General features: G+C 44.7%; 1 protein-coding gene across 3 annotated transcripts in view; it reads right to left on the bottom strand.

The window, feature by feature from the left end:
* Positions 1 to 705: 705 nt before the first annotated feature.
* LOC132388297 (NACHT, LRR and PYD domains-containing protein 3-like) overlaps positions 706 to 18,869 on the bottom strand; it is a 38,082-nt gene continuing 19,918 nt past the window's right edge. The window contains exons 3-11 of one of the 3 annotated variants that reach the window (XM_059960634.1): positions 17,300 to 17,593; positions 14,087 to 14,183; positions 11,841 to 12,001; positions 8,885 to 9,056; positions 8,721 to 8,786; positions 3,545 to 5,282; positions 2,473 to 2,559; positions 2,152 to 2,319; positions 706 to 1,331 (exon numbers count right to left, since the gene is read on the bottom strand). In XM_059960634.1, coding sequence (XP_059816617.1) covers positions 1,244 to 1,331; positions 2,152 to 2,319; positions 2,473 to 2,559; positions 3,545 to 5,282; positions 8,721 to 8,786; positions 8,885 to 9,056; positions 11,841 to 12,001; positions 14,087 to 14,096 — 2,490 coding nt within the window. In that variant the 5' untranslated portion in view covers positions 14,097 to 14,183; positions 17,300 to 17,593 and the 3' untranslated portion in view covers positions 706 to 1,243. Of the gene's footprint in view, positions 1,332 to 2,151; positions 2,320 to 2,472; positions 2,560 to 3,544; positions 5,283 to 8,720; positions 8,787 to 8,884; positions 9,057 to 11,840; positions 12,002 to 14,086; positions 14,184 to 17,299; positions 17,594 to 18,869 lie in introns of those variants that run through there. The other 2 variants (XM_059960635.1, XM_059960636.1) reach the window with 2 other exon arrangements.

The following is an 18,869-nucleotide window of genomic DNA, read 5'->3' as shown; positions in this document are numbered from 1 at the left end:
CACTATGTGTCTGACCCCAGGGTTGTGTGATGGGACGGTGTGGAGGGAGATTCACTCTGTGTCTGACCCCGGGAGTGTGTGATGGGTCGGTGTGGAGGGAGATTCACTCTGTGTCTGACCCCGGGATTGTGTGATGGGACGGTGTGGAGGGAGTTTCACTCTGTGTCTGACCCCAGGGTTGTGTGATGGGACGGTGTGGAGGGAGATTCACTCTGTGTCTGACCCTGGGAGTGTGTGATGGGCCGGTGTGGAGGGAGTTTCACTCTGTGTCTGACCACAGGGGTATGTGATGGGATGGTATGGAGGAAGCTTCACCCCGTGCTCAATGCCGGTATACCATCCCCCATCACATATTTGGGACCTAATTGAAATCAGGTCTGACGTTAGTCGATGTTTTTAACTCTCTTTGGGGGCAGTTAGCCACGGTGGGGGTAGCATGGAGATTAGATCCTGGGCACCAGACTCTTCCAGTCCGACCTCCCTCAGCCTGGAGCTGAGACGCTACTGTGTCAGTGTGAGTTGCTCCGAACCACTGTTGCAGTGCACAGGGTGCGGGGGGCAGCAGAAACCTCAAATAAAACTCGAGTCCGGCACCAGGACAGGAAGTTACAGCGGTTTATTGATTTCATCATGACAAATGTAAATTAAAGAATGTGTGAACTGCTGACGTGCGGGAATAAATAACCTGCTCCCAACTCACTCAGTCACACAAAATTAACTGACCGGCGACAAGGAGTGACCGGTTGAATAATCAGTCGCGTTTCTCACCGTCACTCTGCATCGGGGAACCGATGATTATAAAATCACACTTCAGGGACGTGTCCGGGATCGCTGCAGATCCAGGGTCACTGCCGAGGGATTTGTCCATTTAACATCATTATATCGGCCAGGCTGCCGAATGCACCGTCCTCAGCAAAGGGAGATATAGGATCCTCTCCCGGGATAATTCCACCCCGGGACACCGGTGTCCCAGACTGAGCCCCGGAACCCAGACTCTTACTGTCTGTGTAATTCCACAGAGTCTCATGTGGGGAGTCCCTAACCAGCACATCCGGTGGAAACTGCGCCGCCAGACAATAGGCGGAAATACGTCACTGCGGGAGAATGGAAAGTTCCGTTAATACCGTTGGGAATTACACCTGGCGTGTGGCAATTGAAGGTAAGAGTGGCAGTTAAAGGGTAGTGTGCGAATTGGCCAAAATGTCCCCATCCCGCGGGCGGGGATGTTCACACATTCAGATGTTCACAGGATCACTGTCAGTCCGGGTCTGGGTACCTGCAGAGATCTCAGTTCCTTCCCCCCGGTCTCACTGAACTGATTCCACCCCAGCCTGCAACAGATGGGAGAATAAAGATGAAATAAACAGATTACACAACAGTGTCAGTAACAGGGGACTGGGGTTAATGTTTCAACAACACACACAGACAAATATCACCAAAAAACCCGCGGATCCGCTGATATTTTGTCACAGTGAACATTAACACAGAACATAGAATAGTACAGCATATTACAGGTCCTTCAGCCCACAATGTTGTGCCGACCTTCAAACCCTGCCTCCCATATAACACCCCACCTTAAATTCCTCCATATACCTGTCTAGTAGTCTCTTAAACTTCACTAGTCTATCTGTCTCCACCACTGACTCAGGCAGTGAATTTTAGGCACCAACCACTCTCTGAGTGAAAAACCTTCCTCTAATATCCTCCTTGAAGTTTCCTCACCTTACCTTAAAGCCAAGTCCTCTTGTACTGAGCAGTGGTGCCCTGGGGAAGAGGCGCTGTCTGTCCACTATGTCTATTCCTCTTAATATCTTGTACACCTCTATCATGTCTCCTCTCATCCACCTTCTCTCCAAAGAGTAAAGCCCTAGCTCCCTTAATCTCTCATAATCCATTCTCTCTAAACCAGGCAGCATCCTGGAAAATCTCCACTGTACCCTTTCCAATGCTTCCACATCCTTCCTATTGTGAAGCGACCAGAACTGGACACAGTACTCCAAGTGTAGCCTAATCAGAGTTTTATAGAGCTGCATCATTACATCGCGACTCTTAAACTCGATCCCAAGACTTATGAAAGCTAACACCCCATAAGCTTTCTTAACGGCCCTATATACTTGTGAGGCAACTTTCAGAATTAGCACAAACACTCACTCGATCCGCTCCAGACACGGGAGGGTCAGTATGAGGCGTCGGAGAGCGGGGACAGATCCATCTGTCAGCGAGTTTAATCCCAGGTCCAGCTCCGTCAGTGATGGTTTTTTACTGAGAGCGGAGACGAGATCCTCGACACCAGAATCTGTGAGACCGACGCCCTTCAGCCTGGAGATGAGAGAGAGAGTGAGGGTGAAGCACACAGAGACAGGAGATGGTACAAATCCCCAGTTTATCAGTAACACAATTACTGATCACATTAATGTTCAATGTCAGACACTCAGTGACTGTAAACACAATCTCCCACAGTCTGATACTTACCACAGTTTCTGTATTTTACACTCCGGGTTCCTCAGAGCCGCAGACACCAGTTTCACTCCTGAATCTCCCAGGACATTCTGCCCAACTCTAAACACAAACAGACAGATTGATGAACAAAGTGATTCAAACCGTTGGTCTGAGGGAATTTCTCTCACTCGGATATTTCAGCATACATTAAACTCTTCAGTATATCACTGAATGGAGTTCCTATCACTGTCAATGTCCCTCACTGACCAGCTCCAGGTTATTGCCCCAATGTCAGAAATGCAGTCTGTCTTATTCCTCGATGGATAGTAAAGGGTTACTGACAGGGTCAGAAGGGGCAGGGCCGCGGGATGGGAGAAAGTCCCACAGTGAGAACGATTTGTGAATGTGGAAATGTCAATGGGAGTTTGTGGAAGAGACCCCACCTGAGGAAAAGGGACAGAATCACAAAAGCTACAGGAGGAAGGGGAATGGGAAAGAGACCCTAAAGGAGGAAGTGGAGTTGGGAAGATATCTCACACAAGAAGAAGGGAGATGGGGAAGAAAAATCACACAGGAGGGAGGGGGTGGGGCAGAGAGATCCCACAGGAGGAAGGGGAATGCGGAAAAGAGATCCCACAGGATGGCATTTGTCACAATTCTTCACAATCGGGGAAGGGCCGTGGGAGGACAATCTCACAATGGTATTTCTTTCCTTCTCGCCGGGACAGTCTGCTGACGGTCTCTTGTCCCTCACCGGGAAGGGGGTGTGAATCTCTGACCCTCCTGCTGCAGCCTGTGCCGATGTGGGTGCCAGTAACAGTGAGAAGGAACATTGTCAATGGACGTGTCACAGGCAGCGAGAAACACGGCCATTCCTGTGATTTACTACCATTAATCCAATGGCCGTTGTTCACTGATCTGATGAAGTCTCCAACACCCCTTCACAAGGAGCGACAGAACCCTCCCGTCCTTGGGGAATTACTGACTGATCCCCTGGGCATTTGACACAGTTCTTCACTATCTTATTTACTACAGTTTTAAACAAATCCCTTTTCCTTGAAACAACACAGTGGACTGTTTCACAGTTAGAGATAAATCAGGTTACTTCAACTCCTGGCACTTCTGCAGCCCAGGTCCCAGCCGCTGGATTCCTTCATACTGAACGTGGCAGTATTCAAGGTCGAGGTGTTTTATTTCATCACAGAGTCCGATGACATGAGACAGGACCGCGCAGTCAATCGGGGTCAATGTCATTCCATTGAATGAAAGAGTTTTCACAGATCCCAGTGTGGCCTGAGCCAGTCCACGATTCTGAGACTCAAACAGGTAGTGCAATGTGTTCAGGAGGCTCCTTTTACCAGCTTCACTCCTCGTGTTTCCAATCTGGCGTTTAATCTCCCCCTTCACCCAGTCAATCACCCGGCAGGTTGTTTGATGAGGAAATGGACCCAGAAACTCCTCCAGGCCCCGAGCTGTCATTGGGGAGGAGAGACCAGCAACGAAACGGAGAAATACCTCAAATCGCCCATCTGTCGTGCTGTGGGCTTCAGTGAGGAATATCAGGATATCCCCGGGATGTGGATTCAGGAATTGTGCGACTGCAGCTACAAACTCTTGGATGGTGAGGTGTGGGAATGTGTACACCACACTCCGGGCAGAATTCTCTCTCTCCAAAAGCTCCATCAGGAACCCTGACAGGAACTGGGAAGGCTGCAGATTGTACTTGATCAAATCTCCATCTGTAAACACAATCTTCCTCTCGGACACTCCTCTGAAGGCCATCTGACCAACCCTGAGTAATACATCACGGGGGTTCTCAATCTCACGGCCGTGGTTTTTCAGGATGTTGTAAATATAGTAGGAGTAGAGTTGGGTGATGGTCTTGGGAACTCGCTGCGGGTCCCTGACTCTTTGTGTGAAGAAGGGGCCCAGTGTCAGAGCGAGGATCCAGCAGTAGGAGGGGTTGTAGCTCATGGTGTACAGGATCTCATTCTCCTTCACGTGGTTGAAAACAGCTTCCGCTACCGTCTGATCTTCAAAATGTCTGATGAAATATTCCTTCCGTTCCTCACCAACAAATCCAAGGATTTCAGCCCAGACAATGATCTTGGCCTTTTCCAATAAATGTAACGCAGTGGGACGGGTGGTCACCAGCACTGAACACCCTGGGAGCAGCTTGTGCTGGATTAAACTGTACACAATGTCCGACACCTTGCACTTGAATTCAGGATCTGTACATGTGGACTGAGGTTCTCTGTCTCTCCGACTATCAGAAAAATCAATTTTGTCATTGAATTCATCTAAACCATCGAATATAAACAACAATCCCTCTGGGTTCTTCCAGACCTCTCTCAGGATATTCCCAAAGTAAGGATACTGATCCAGAATCAGTTCCCTCAGGTTTATTCGACAGTTAATGGAGTTTAAATCCCGGAATTTGAAACTGAAGACAAACTGGAATTGTTGGTATATTTTCTCCATGGCCCAGTCATATTCAATCTTTTGTACCATTGTTGTTTTCCCAATCCCCGGGACTCCGGCCACTGCTGCCGAACTCCCAGATTTGGATTTACTCTGGGAAAAACTGCTCTGGATCAACTGATCAGTCGGAATTTTTTCTAGCTCTCTGCGGAGATGTTTCTGTCTCCACTCCTCGTGGTCTCTGCCTCTTGCCAGCAGCTCATGTTCCACCAGTCTCCGATCTCGAACAGTAGAAATGACCGTGAGCTCAGCGTATCGATCAACCAGCTGGAAAACCTTCACCTTCTCCCTCATCAGGATCGTGTTCACTCTCAGTGTTTCAGTTTGTGCCCGCAGAGTCTCCTTGTGTTTCTGTTGAACATCTTCCATGGGGACAGAGAACATAGTAAAAATGTTAAATAGCTCAACTGACAAAGAATATTATAACCTCATTTCAACATTCAGTGTTTGAGATTACATGAATTAGATTCATACTTCCATGGATATTAGGACAAAGTAAAATTCTTTTCACAGACACCGGAATTGACAGAGATGAAAGTCCCAGAAAATGTGTAATCCTCATATTCTGACTTGTGAAGGTGAACATTCCCCTGATATCCTATTGCAATCCTGACTGCACTTCCGTTGCAACAACATGCCACTATATTTAAACCATTGTTTGCCTCATTAACAGACGATGTTAATGTTGATCTAGTGTGGACATATGGAGAGCAGGACACTGTGCACTTTGGCAAAGCTGCACACTGGGGAGTCACAGGTGTCTACTGCTCTTGCATCAAAACAGGAGCAGAATATGTGGGAATATGAGGTTTCGGATCGATAACCCATCGGAACAACAAGATTGAAAATGTGTGGTTTTCAGTCTCAGTGATGGAGGAGCGGAGGAAAGCTGGAAAGGAATCTCCGTGACTGGCAGAGACCATAAGCATCTCAGTGGTACACACCGTGTGTGTGGAGAGGGTGGGGAAGTTTTGGCAACTGCTACTGATCAGTCTGGCAGGTGGAGTGTGGGGAACTGTATTATGATACCTCCGCCTATCAGAGTCGACCATGGACGTTGCATCCCAGCTGACTAGATACGCAAGCCAGGACATTCTTCCATTGGTTAACTTGCTTCTCTTATGAAAGTTTCTTCATTTCTATGTGTTATGCTTTCAATTCCATTCAGTGATGTGTACCCTTTATCAGAATTGCATATGCTTGTATGGAGTGCTGAATCCTCCTTGCGTTGATGAAAATATATCCTTAGAACTAATTGTGGATTTCAGAAATGGCAAGATGAGGGAGCACAACACACCAATTCTCACAGAGGGATTTGACGTGGACAGAGTAAGCAATTTCAAGTTCCTGGCTGTCAAATTCTCCGAGTATCTAACCTGGACCCAATATATCTATGCAGCTACAAAGAAGGCAGAACAAGTGGCTATACTTCATCAGGAGTTTTCAACATCACTCGAATATAACTGTAACTGGCTGAATCACCGTCTGCTGCATGAGGACTACTGCACAGGATTGGAGTAAGGCGCACACTCAACGATTCAGGAACAACTTCTCCTCTGCCATCCAGTTTCCGAATGGACATTGAACCCATCGATCATGTCTCGCTAATCTCTTTTTTTATTTCTATTTCTACACTACTTATTTAACTTAATATTTTATATAAACACACATATGCGTAGTTATATATGCTATATATGGTTTCTTTGGAACTTAGTTCCATTATTTGAATAAATTATTTTAGCTTTACTGATGCAAGAACAACTAATATCCAATCATTCCTGTATAGCTGTGTCAAAGTATAAGTCGTTTTTTTTTCCTGATACCTGATTCTTGTCTGTTTCAGTAAATAAGAACGCGGGTTTAAAACTAGACAAAACTATAGTGGGCTTTGTAAGTCGCTCTGAAACATGCCTCCATTTATTTTGATAACAGTGGTTGTTCCTTTGCAGATGTTAATAGAGCGTTTCAGAAATCTCACAAAGATTGCGTGTATCTTAAATATATTAGAAACTTCTCTTAAACACGCGAGGACAGAATCAAATGGTTTTCGATAGGCAATATAATATTGAAAATGTTCTGCTTTCCCCAGGGTTTGCTATTAAATTTACATAATCCATTATCAGTTGTTCTTTAAATCCATTCATACCCGAACTGTATTCTTACTACTCTTCTGTATGTCTATTGTGGTTATCTAAGTCAGTGGTAATTATTTACGAGATGCACGATGGTACAATATTATAAATAAATTTGTCTTATTGTTAAGCCAATAATAACATAGTAAATGATAATTCAGTAAACTTATACATGCAGAATTAAAGTTGTTTTTGAGGCTGGTGTTACAGACCTTCAGCCTTTTATCTCTTCTGCACCATGGGAGTATGAAAGAGAGAATACTTGCGGTAGGTTATGGTTCAGTGCCAAGGGTTTGGGTGGGGAAAGTAGATTCTTGCTATCTTAATTGTATTCTTCCAGGAGGTGACAAAGGATAAAGTTACACATGGATATCAACTGTTTGGATATTAGTCGGGCATTTGACAAGATCCCACATGGGAGGCTCATACAGAAAATTGACATGCTTGAGAACCGCTTGAATTGTCCTGGCTGCCGGGGACCCACATTGGCAGAAATTGCTTTCGCTGGCGGGTGGTGGATCTGTGAAATTATTGTCAAAGACAGCTGAGGAAGACAAATCATTGGGTTTATTTAAAATACAAGTCGATATGATCCTGATTACTGAGATAATGGGGTATAGAGGAATTGAATTGAAGAGCAAATTCACTGAGCCGAATGGCTTAGTTCTGCTCCTAGATCTTATGGTTTTAGGGAGCATCTGGAGTATTGTGTTCACTTCTGATTGTCCAGCTCTTGGAAGGATTGGAGAGGGTGCAGAACAGATTCATCAGGATATTGCCTGGATTTGGTAACATCTGCTACAAGTAGAGTAACTTGATAGGCTTGGTTTGTTCCCTCTGGAGTTAGAACAGAGATCTGACAGGTGTACAAGTTTGAGAGATAAAAGTTTAAGTAAACAACCTGTATTTTGTTGTTTTTTTTTTTAATTTCACTTATGACTAGTTTCTCGTACCAGAGTGCATTTGGTTAAGATGAGATGGGGTAAATTTACAGCATGTGGGTAGTTTTTTCACATGGTAGTGGCTGCCTGGAATTTATTGCCTGTGTCATGTGAGATAGAGCTGTGATATAGATTTTCCTAGATATATACACGAAATGTGCATAAATGCAAGGGTATGGTCAATAATATAAAAGAGGATACCAAAGTTTTGCTTTTCTTTCCCAGATATATAAAGACTTAAAAAAAAATAAGTGAGAGGGTCGATATTGTACTGCTGAAGAATGACGTTGTAGATGTAGCAACGGGTGAAAAGGAAATGCTAGACAAACTCTGTGGAAGTCACTTGTGGTACTACAAAATGTAAAGAGCATCCGCGGACAAAGTTGAGTGCAGCTGCTACTACAAAGGAGAAGGTGCTTTGGAATCTGAAAGGTCTGAAGATAGAAAAGTCACCTGGACTGGGTCATACAGTGTATCAGGAGCCTGTCTGGGGTGTGTGGGCATTCCCAGATCAGTAGGACCTGGAGTGAAAGCTTTACTTTTACCAACAGCTGGATTAGTAGAAAAAATACAATGTAGAATATTCAGGCTGCAACGAGAGATTCTCTGAATTGTAACCTGAACCAGAGATCAGCGAGTGATTAATGGTGAATTTTAATTACCAGGTTCTACCAAGTCACAGTCAAACATTTGAGATCTGGTTTGAACTGAGCATGTCATCACTCACCTATCAGATGAGAGGGTAACTCAGATAACCCTTCGGCGAAGTTCATGTATTCAAGTGGAGCAGGACCTGTTTAAGTTAAAACAATGTCCATGAAAACAGAACTGAAGTAAATAAACCTGTTTATTTCAATGTGCCTTTGTGTTCAGTGTGCATTTGTAACGTACCGAGCTCCTGTATTTCTCTCAGTATTCTATCCAACTTCGGTAACTCAGTCCTCCATGTCACAAAGGCTTCCCACATCGCCCTCCGGGCCCGGGAGCCTTTGCCATTCACCAAACTGAGGAAGAGTCTGGAACTCTCTGCCCGGTTTCCCTTCTCTGTCAGCTCAGTAACTTTCTATAAAAGTGAAATAATTACATGAGTTGAGAGTTAGGGGGCAAAAGTTTAAGAGTAACACGAGGGTGGTAGCTGCGTGGAGCAAGCTTCCAGTAGAAGTGGTAGAGGCAGGTTCTGTATTGTCATTTAAAGTAAAATTGGATAGGCCTATGGACAGGAAAGGAATGAAGGGTTATGGGCTGAATGCGGGCCAGTGGGACTAGGTATGAGTAAGCGTTCGGCACGGACTAGGAGTGCCGAGATGGCCTGTTTCCGTGTTGTAGTTGTTATATGGTTATAATGTATTGTGGAGTAGACAGACAGACATGGAGAATGTGCAGGAAAATATCTGTTAATGGCCCCAGTAGCTTCAGAATTGATGCAGTCACAGGGCTGCTGTCTCATCCTCCCTGGGTTCAGTCATTAACAGAGAAACAGTAACTGAAGGAAGTTCTAAATCAATATTGTGTAACAATAAGGATTTACCGATGCCCTGCAGTAGATGCAATGTGATTAATGTCCTCGATCTGTCAATGTGCAACGTTACATCAAAAAGATGCGACAACAAAAACGGAAGAGAGAGGAGAGCGAGAGATCACAACAATCGATGGTCAGCATCACTGAATCGTGGATGAATGATCATATTTGGGTGCTTACATCCAAGGATACATATTTAGTCGAAAGGACAGGCATATGGGTTAGAGGGTTGGGTTGACTTCATTGTCATGAAAAAATGAAATGTCTTTATAATGAGGTGATATCGGACTGGACAATGTAGATGTTAAGAAACGGCATAGGAAAAATGACCCTGATGGGACAGTAACCATAATGTGGGCTACAAATTTGAATGGAGAGAAAAGAGGCATGTAAACAGTTCAATGTTAAAATAAGCATGGGGAATTTCAAAATGCAGGTAGCTTTGGAAAATCAAGTCAATGCTGAATCCCAAGTGATAAAATCTATAGAATGCCTATGAGATGGCTTTTGAGAGAATCCTATGTTTGAGCCCACTATCGGAAAGGCGTATCTGGATTTGCGATTGTGCATTGTACCAGATTTAATTGGGGAGCTTAAGGCAAATAAACCCTTAAGAGGCAGTGATCATAAAATAGCAGAACTCACACTGCGGTTTGAGAGGGAGAAAGTAAAAGTTAGATTTATCTGTATTATAGTTCAATAAAGGGATTACATAGGCATGAGAGAGGAGCTAGGCAAAAATAAATTGGCAGAGGACACTAGCAGGGGCGACAGAAAAGCAGGGATAGATGAAGATTTTGGGAGCGATTCGAAAGGCGCAGGTAGCGGAAGATAATCCCAAAGATGAAAAATTATATCAGAGGGAGGATGAGCAACCGTGGCTAACGAGGAGGTCAATGCAGCACAAAAGCAAAAGACTGTGCATAGACTACAGCAAAGTAAAGAGGAAAGCTGGAGGACTGGGAAGCTTTTATTAACCAGCAGAAAGCAACTAAAAAGCCGTAAGTAGAGAGAATATGAAATGTGAAGCTCGCTAATAATGTAAAATGGCTCACCAAAAGTTTCTGTTGATATATACACACACAATCACACACACACACACACACACATATGTATATATATATATACATACAATATATACAAACTGTTGATTAGAAAGGGTGTGGAAGAGATTTAAAAGGATGTCCCAGTTAGGGAGTATGCCTTATGAGAATAGTTTGAATGAACTCGGCCTTTTCTCCTTGGAGTGTCGGAGGAGGAGAGGGGACTTGATAGATGTGTATAAGATGATGAGAGGCAATAATCGTATGGATAGTCAGAGGCTTTTTTCCAGGGCTGAAATGGTTGCCACAAGAGGACACAGGTTTAAGTTGCTGAAGAGTAGGTACAGAGGAGTTGTCAGGTGTAAGTTTTTTACTCAGAGTGTGGTGAGTGCGTGGAATGGGCTGCCGGCAACGGTGGTGGAGGCAGATACGATAGGATCATTTAAGGGACTTTTGGATAGGTGCATGGAGCTTAGAAAAGTAGAGGGTTATGGGTAAGTCTACTAATTTCTAAGGTAGGGATAGGTTCAGCACAACTTTGTGGCCCGAAGTGCCTGTATTGTGTTGTAGGTTTTCTATGTTTCCTTCCCTCAACATCTTCATTCAGAAGAGAAACATTTTCACTCAGAGCGTGGTGAGAGCATGGAACGAAATAGCAGCACGTGGTACAAGCGGATAAAAGAAGTCCGGATAGATACATGAATGATAAGGGTATAGAGGACATGGCCTGGTGCAGTTCAATGGGAATTGGCAGTTTCCGTAGTCCAGCATAGAATAGATGGGCCAAATAGCCTGTTTCTGTACTGTACTGTTCTATGACTCCGACAAGTCAGCCACCCATTGTTTGGGAACTCAGATGGAGAGCAGACGAGCTGTGGTTAGCAGGTTTTGCTCCCTCAAGCACGGCAGTGAAGCTGGTTGGCCCAATTTACAATCTGACAGTTTAATATTCCTCCTGGATTAATGAGCTTAGGTGAATTTGACCGACAGTCTTGTAAGATGCAAAATTAGTTCGGGTTGAATGCTTGCTCAACAGTCCAAATATGCAGTCACTGCTGTTATATCACAACCTATATACAGCAGGTGTGAGAGGAAATGGTGACGCTGAACATGCAGTTCCCAGTGCTCCCCATCTTAACAGCTGAAACCACATCTGCTGGAGACTAGTCAGAAATCAAAGTCTCCCTTGCCACGTTGAACTATGCTAGAATGTGCCGGAGATGAATATTGATCACTATTCCCTCTAATACCAGCTGTTCAGTGATAATACACTAAATACACTCACCTCATTTTCTTCTCTACTGAAATGTCCCTCTTTTGTCAACATCCAACCGAGTCTTTCAACCTTTTCTTCAATCGCTTGTTTGAGTCTGTCTCTATAGAACTTTGTCAGTTGGTACAGTCGGTATTCCTCCCCCGGTGCCAGGAGGTCAGAGATTGTAAATTCTGCAAATATGAAAAGTGTATGTAGACAAGAATTCAAATCTCCCTCGTCTCCAGCGCTCTCACCCAAATCAACAAAAAAGTAAATTCTTGAAACTCAGTGATCACTTGCCTTCAGCTGGAAACATGGATTTTATCCTGAACTCCAAAACTGGCCTTACAACTGACCCAGCAATGTTCTGGGTATTACGTTACCAGAAGGACCTCATTCAATTCAAACTATTCTGGCAAAAACATTCTCCTTAATTCACATCCTGTAAATACTCTCTTCATCTGGAAAGTTGCATTTCCTCCAATGCACAGACTGGAAATCATGTACATTTCCTGTAGTGGGGTAACAGGTGCCCCACTACACCACACGTACCACACCCACACATTGCCCTCTCCTCTGACCAACCCTCCAACAAGGCCTCATTTTTACCCTCTTCCCTACCACATTCTACGAACACATCACCCCCATATTGCATCCACCCTCTCCATTGTTGGTGACTTTGCAATTCCATGTTTAGTGAGCTTCCGAGCTGACAGGCAGTCGCCTCACTTGTGCCGGTTTCAGGCTCCTGATCAGTGACTCTGATGTCACTGTCTCTGGGCTGAATTTGATCCTCCTCCTCTGCGGTGGCCGGACCGATTTCTATTGGGACATTGCTCTCAATCTGGCCCTGCTTTAGTGCATTGTTTTCGGTGTCCCGACCATCATCCCCTGCATGTAACAACTGTGCAGATAATTGTCAAAGTCTCGCTTAGAGAGCTTTGTGTGTAATTGCGGTTGCAAATCTATAGGATGGATGTGTTTAAGATGGAAAGAGTGTAGTGGAGAATGGCCAGTATGATGCCGGACTACGGTGTTGGGTTTTCTGTTATATGGCTCGGTTTTGGAACAGTTTGCCCTGGAGCATGGGAGCTTGAAGGGTGACCTTACACATGTATATAAAATAATCAGGGGCATAGGTATGGTAGAAATATCACAGTCTTTTCCCCAGGGTAGGGGATTCTAAAACTTGAGTGCAGAAATTTAAAAGTGACAGAAATGGCATTCTTTCACCTGGCGGGTGATGGGTAAAAATTACATGCAGCCAGAGGAGACTGTAAACACAAATTAAATTACGAAGTTGAGAGGATGTGGGCGGGGAAAAGGATAGAGGACTATAAGGGAACTTTGGGAAAAGCTGTCGGAAAATGGAGCAAGCACAAGAGACATTTAGATCAGATTGAATTAGTTGGATCAAAGGACCTGTGCCCAGGCTGTAATCTCTGTTTTATTCCACCTGGACTCACAGAGTTGAGCACAATCACAATGCCTATTGGGGACTGAGATATTTGGTCATTGGCTATACCAGGTTTCTCACAAGAGATCATGGGAATTTAAAATCCAGGTAGCAGATAATCTCAATAGAGAAATATTGAGAACTCACATTCACCACTTGTCCACAGCCCAGACATGGATTCAGGTATTAAAACACAGAGGCAGACTGCAAATTTATCTAGAGTGAACTGTCGTCTGGTCATCAACCATTCTCAACGCTGGCAATGTCCTCAGCTCGGCTACAGAAAACAGAATTCGGAAACTCCTCTCATCTCCTTTCTGCAGCAAGCAAGAAAACCAGGAAGGAGTGATAGATGTCCTTCCAAGACCTGAGATGTTCAGTTATCACACAATCTTTGAATTCCTGGAAATGCTCCTACCATCTGGTTCTGAATTTTATAAATGGAAGTTGGAGATATGGTACGCATCTGGTCTTGTCTAAAGGTGAAGCAGAAACCGACCCTGGTCTTTTACACAACCCCCAAGCCCGCTATTGCATTTCTGTGTTTCACTCACAGCCACCTGATTCAGGACTCTTTGTTCCTTTCACTCAGGTGAAGCTTTGCATGGTGAGTGAAGTGATTCGACCATTACCCCTCACAGGTCCCTGCGCAGGAACTGTTAGATTGATCAATTACTCAAGGTTGCTTCACCAGTGGGATCAATAACACTGCTTGATGAAAGTTTTCTGTGCCCAGTTAACATCTGTGTAAGTTTCTTCATCTTTACTAGTGTGCGCCAACAGAACAGAAGTTTAGTTATAAAGATCGCAGTGATCATACCCGTGTCCATTCTGAGTCTGACTGACGATTGTTGATTGTCGTCGTTTTGTTCACACTTTGGTCCCGGCGCAGGAAAGCTCCACCTGCTGGTGATGCCCTGAATTACACAAGAAGCAGACACCAAGTTTGAGCCAGTACGATTACTTTGTAAATATAACAGTATCTCCATCCCCTGTATCAGAGTAGCAGTTGGCTTAGAGCCAAAACATTCCCTGTTAACATGAACTCCCACGCCATCACAGTATGTCTGTCCAGTGATATCTGGTGCATCCTACTGATGGAGTCACAGAGCAACAGAGCACAGATACAGACCTTTCAGCCCAACGGGACAATGCTGATAACAGTTTTCACCGAGATGGTCCCAATTTCCTGTGATGGACCCATCTCTCCCCCACCCCCCGGCCTCTTCACTCCATCTACACATTCCAACTGCTTCTGGAAGTGTACAATTGTGCCTGCCTCATCCACTTCCTCTGGCACTTCCCCCCACATAATCAACCTTTGCATGGTAACGTAGATGATCGTGTTGGTTTTGCAATCTATTTACCACTCCTCTACCCATTTAGATCCCCTATAAGCTACGGTAGTGTTCACCGTGAACACCATCTATTTATTTTGTGTCATCTGCGAACTTACTGGTCAAGCCTTGTACAATCACATCCAAATGTTTGTACGATAGTAACTGGTCTGGAACCTGGTGGTGCCCGTCCAGAGGCACCTGTACCTTCTACCTGATGACAACAGCGAGAGAAATACATGGCCTGGACGGTGAGGATCTTTGATGATGGATGCTGCCTTTCTAGAGCAATGTTTCATGTAGATGTCCTGAATGGTTGAGAGAGTGACATACCTGTGACATACCGGGCCAAACCCACTACCTTTTGTAGGATTTTCTGCTCAAAAGCATTGGTGTTCCCCGACCAATCCATAATGCAGACAGTCAGCTGACTTTCCATCACACATCTACAGAGGTTTGCCAACGTTTTTGCTGACCTCCCTTCGCATGTAGTCATTTTAATAATTTACAGTAATTAAATTGTCAGAGCTTTTCTAGTCAACATACCAAGATGCACAGCTGGACCATACGGCCCCTCGAAACTGCTGCTGCAAATAATGAAATCATGGCTGATCGAATGTGAAATTTAATTACGGACTCCCCCATGTCCATCCCTGTGTTTGCTGTACAGATCCCGCACCCTTGCATTGAAACAGGTGGTGATTGTTCTGGAGCTGATATTAATCTGATGGATATTAATCTGAACAGACCTGATGGACAATGGGGTGCAGAGTTAACCATTCCCAACCCCCCACCTGAGAACTATGAACTATTGCTGTTGTTATGCTGCTCATAAGAGAGAGAGGGAGAGATAAAGCCCAGGCAAGAACATTTGCTACAGATAAGATGGGGAGAGAGACTGTTGATTAACTGTATTATGACTTCGATAAGGATTATTTATTTACTGCTACTTTGCTCGTTAACATCCCTCAGTGGACAGCAGCAGTGGCCTGATTAGATGGACACAGTCATTCAGAAATGATGGATAGCTGAGACCCCGTGAGTAGCGATAAAAGACAGGTCTGGAGAGACACCCTTCAGACATGGCAGTGGGCACTGACTGAGGGTTGTGAACCCACAGAAAGGTGGGGGCTTCGGAAACCAAACCAGGAGATCGGTCAGTACAACTCACAGTGTTACAGCAAGGCTGGTGTGGACTTGTGTGTGTGTCCACTCATGCCAGAGTGATGAGTCCACCACAGAAGAATGGTCCAGCAGAAGGACGGAGAGGTTATAGCTGAATGACCACGACGGTACGACGGAATAAGAAAAAAATTATTCAAGGTTTGCCTGACTGCAGCTGTTACGTCTCTCTCTCTCTCTCTCTAACGATTACAATACAAGAACCATAACTACATCAACACTCATGAACTGAACTTTATACTTTTCTATGACAATTCATTTACCCCTAGACATCGATAGAGCTTGTTTATTATTGCTTATTATTATTATTCCTACACTTTTAGGTTTATGACTGCTACGTTGTGTTATATGTATATTTGCATTATTGATATGGTTTTACTTATTTTTATTAACAAACACCTTTACATATCGTACCACCAGACTCCAACGGATACTTCTGTCTTTGCTGGTTAGACACCCAGTTACGGGGTACATAACAATCTTTACTTAAACTGTGGATAATATAAGTCATGTCAGCAGGAAACAGTCAAAACACAAAAGGCACCACAGCCAGAAGTGGCAAAAAAAACAATTATCTGCTTGATCGCTGATCCAATGCAGAGACAACTGATTGTTTGGAAATAAAGATCTGAAATAAATATCAGAAGTTGAATTATTCTCTCTTTAGTTCCGCAGAATATTCTGACAGTGTGTATGCGGTGTATCGTTTCTTTCAGATAAACCCATCCCCTGCCCCACACGGATCTCTCAAAACCATGACAAAACCATGACAATACTGGAGGAACTCAACAGGTCAGGCAGTATCTATGAATGGGTGTAAACAGTCGATGTTGCGGACCGAGTCCCTTCATCCGGACTGGACTGGAAAGGGGAAGAGGGCAGATGATTGACTGATTATGGAAGGTGCGGCTTGTTGTTCTGTGAGACTTGGTGCTCAGGGTCTGCGTGTAAGCAGCTGCCTGTCCATCACATTCCTCAGAACAGGGAGCGGCCATTCCACTGAAATCAAATCCAACCGGTTCAGCAAAACACTGTCATTCAAGCGCGAACAAAGTTTAACTCTTTGTGGTACAGGGAAGAGTGATAGAACCAATAACACGATGTAAAGTACATTAGCTGGGGTCTCGAAGGTCGACTGTTCTTTTCTCCATAGACGCTGCCTGGCCTGCAGAGTTCCTCCAACATTTTGTGTGTGTTGCTCGGATTTCCAGCATCTGCAGATTTTCTATTGTTTGAGAGAGATCGGTGACGGGTCACTGGCCTGTGGGATGTTTCACATGTCACTATCGGGGTGAAAGATGCCTTCTGCTCGCACTCACGAGAAACCACCCAGGAGAGTATTTCTGGTTGATGGCAAATACGTCGTTTCTCTTAATCCATTTGGACAGTAACTGACTCATTAACATGAACATGTCAGGACACCCTTCTCCCACTAAATTCACTCCCGATCCCGACCAAAGCCGAGTCTCACTGTAAACGCTGAATAATTGTGCAGAATCATCGACAACACTTACTTCTGATGTTGTAATCGGACAGTGTTCAGTGTGGTCCCGGGAAATCACGGTCTGACTACCCGAGTGACCGACAATGGTCCTGCACCGATGTTCTCACCCTGTACGGAGAGTTGAGTCTGAGCTGCTGCTCCCGAGGCCACTCGGCTGTGATGTGTCCGCCGCTCATTACAGATGGACAGGGCCGGGTGACCCGGGGTAGAGCGGGACTGCCACAGTCCGGGTCACACTAACTCTCACCGGCTCAGGACGGGTCTGACAGCTGGACGAGGCGGGAGTGGGGTCAATGTAGCAACCCTAAAGAGGAAAACAAACAGACTGCGTTAACCTTTCTGTCCGAATTTCCGTGTAGATCTCTCCTTTTTCTTTCATCGCAACCAGTGGGGCGGAGTTTCTCTGTTTAACTCAGCGAGTCCCAGGCTGAGAATGTGATCCAGTCCGGGTTCTGGGAGGATCTGAGCTCCGCTCCGTGTGTAAACTGGACTGCCCAGCGTAGGTACAGTTTCAGTTCCAGGGTCCCTCACCTGTTCAGGTACATGGAGCCGCATTTCTGCTGAAATTAAACCAAACACATTCGACTGTATATTTTCACCAAATGGGAAAAAACTGGTAAAGATTATTGTATTTCTATCCTGACAGCTGTTGTCACAAGAATACCCCTCGCCCCCGGTTTACAGCGGGTTTCATTTCACAAGCAATGGATGTTGATCCACATCCCGCCGGAAATACTTGATGAATTTGTTTCTCTTAAAAGTCATTTATTTCAAATGGCCTGAAGTTTTTCTGAGGTGGGAGTGATGCTCTCACTGAAAATTGTCACATTGTTTAAAATGGCCGATAGGGAAGGAATGGCACACTGATTGAAATGAGCACGGGAGGAGAGGGGAGATGTGTGTTGATTAAAAATGGGAGTCTCACTCCCCTCTATCCCTGAGCTAACCCTCACTATCCTCATCCCTCTACCCCATCTACCCTATCTATACCCCTCATGATTTTGTAGATCTCCATCAAATTTCGCCCAAATCTTCTGCGTTCCAAGGAACAAAGTCGTAACATATTCGAACTTCCCTTATAACTCAGGTCCACAAATCGCAGCAACATCCTTTTAAATTTTCGTTGTTCTCTGTCAACCTTATTTACATCTTTCTTGTGTGTTGGTGACTTAAACTGGTCACAATATTCCAAATTAGACTTCATAACCATCTTATATCATGCAGTCTCCTATACTGAATATTTTAATTTATGAAGGCCAATGCGCCAAAAATTTATTTATACCTTATCTAGGTATGCCACAACTTTCAATGAATTGTGGACCTGTATTCCCGGACGCCTTTGCTCGACCTCGCTCCTCAGTGCCGTACTCTTCACTGTGTAAGACCCATGCGGATGGATCCTACAGAAGTGCAACAGCTCACAAGGCTGCATTAAATTCCATCTGCCATTATCAGCCACTTTTACACCTGGTGCAGATCCCGCCATATCCTCCAACAGTCTTTCTCGCTGTCAAATACATCCGAAACCTTGGTGTCATCTGCAAATTTGCTGATTTCCACACTCATCTCCAACGGGTTCT

Source organism: Hypanus sabinus, unplaced genomic scaffold (genome assembly GCF_030144855.1).
Source record: "Hypanus sabinus isolate sHypSab1 unplaced genomic scaffold, sHypSab1.hap1 scaffold_294, whole genome shotgun sequence".
In the NCBI taxonomy this organism is placed as follows: Eukaryota; Metazoa; Chordata; class Chondrichthyes; order Myliobatiformes; family Dasyatidae; genus Hypanus; species Hypanus sabinus.
Note: the sequence above shows the minus strand (reverse complement) of the source record. Positions and strands in the feature narration are given on the sequence as shown.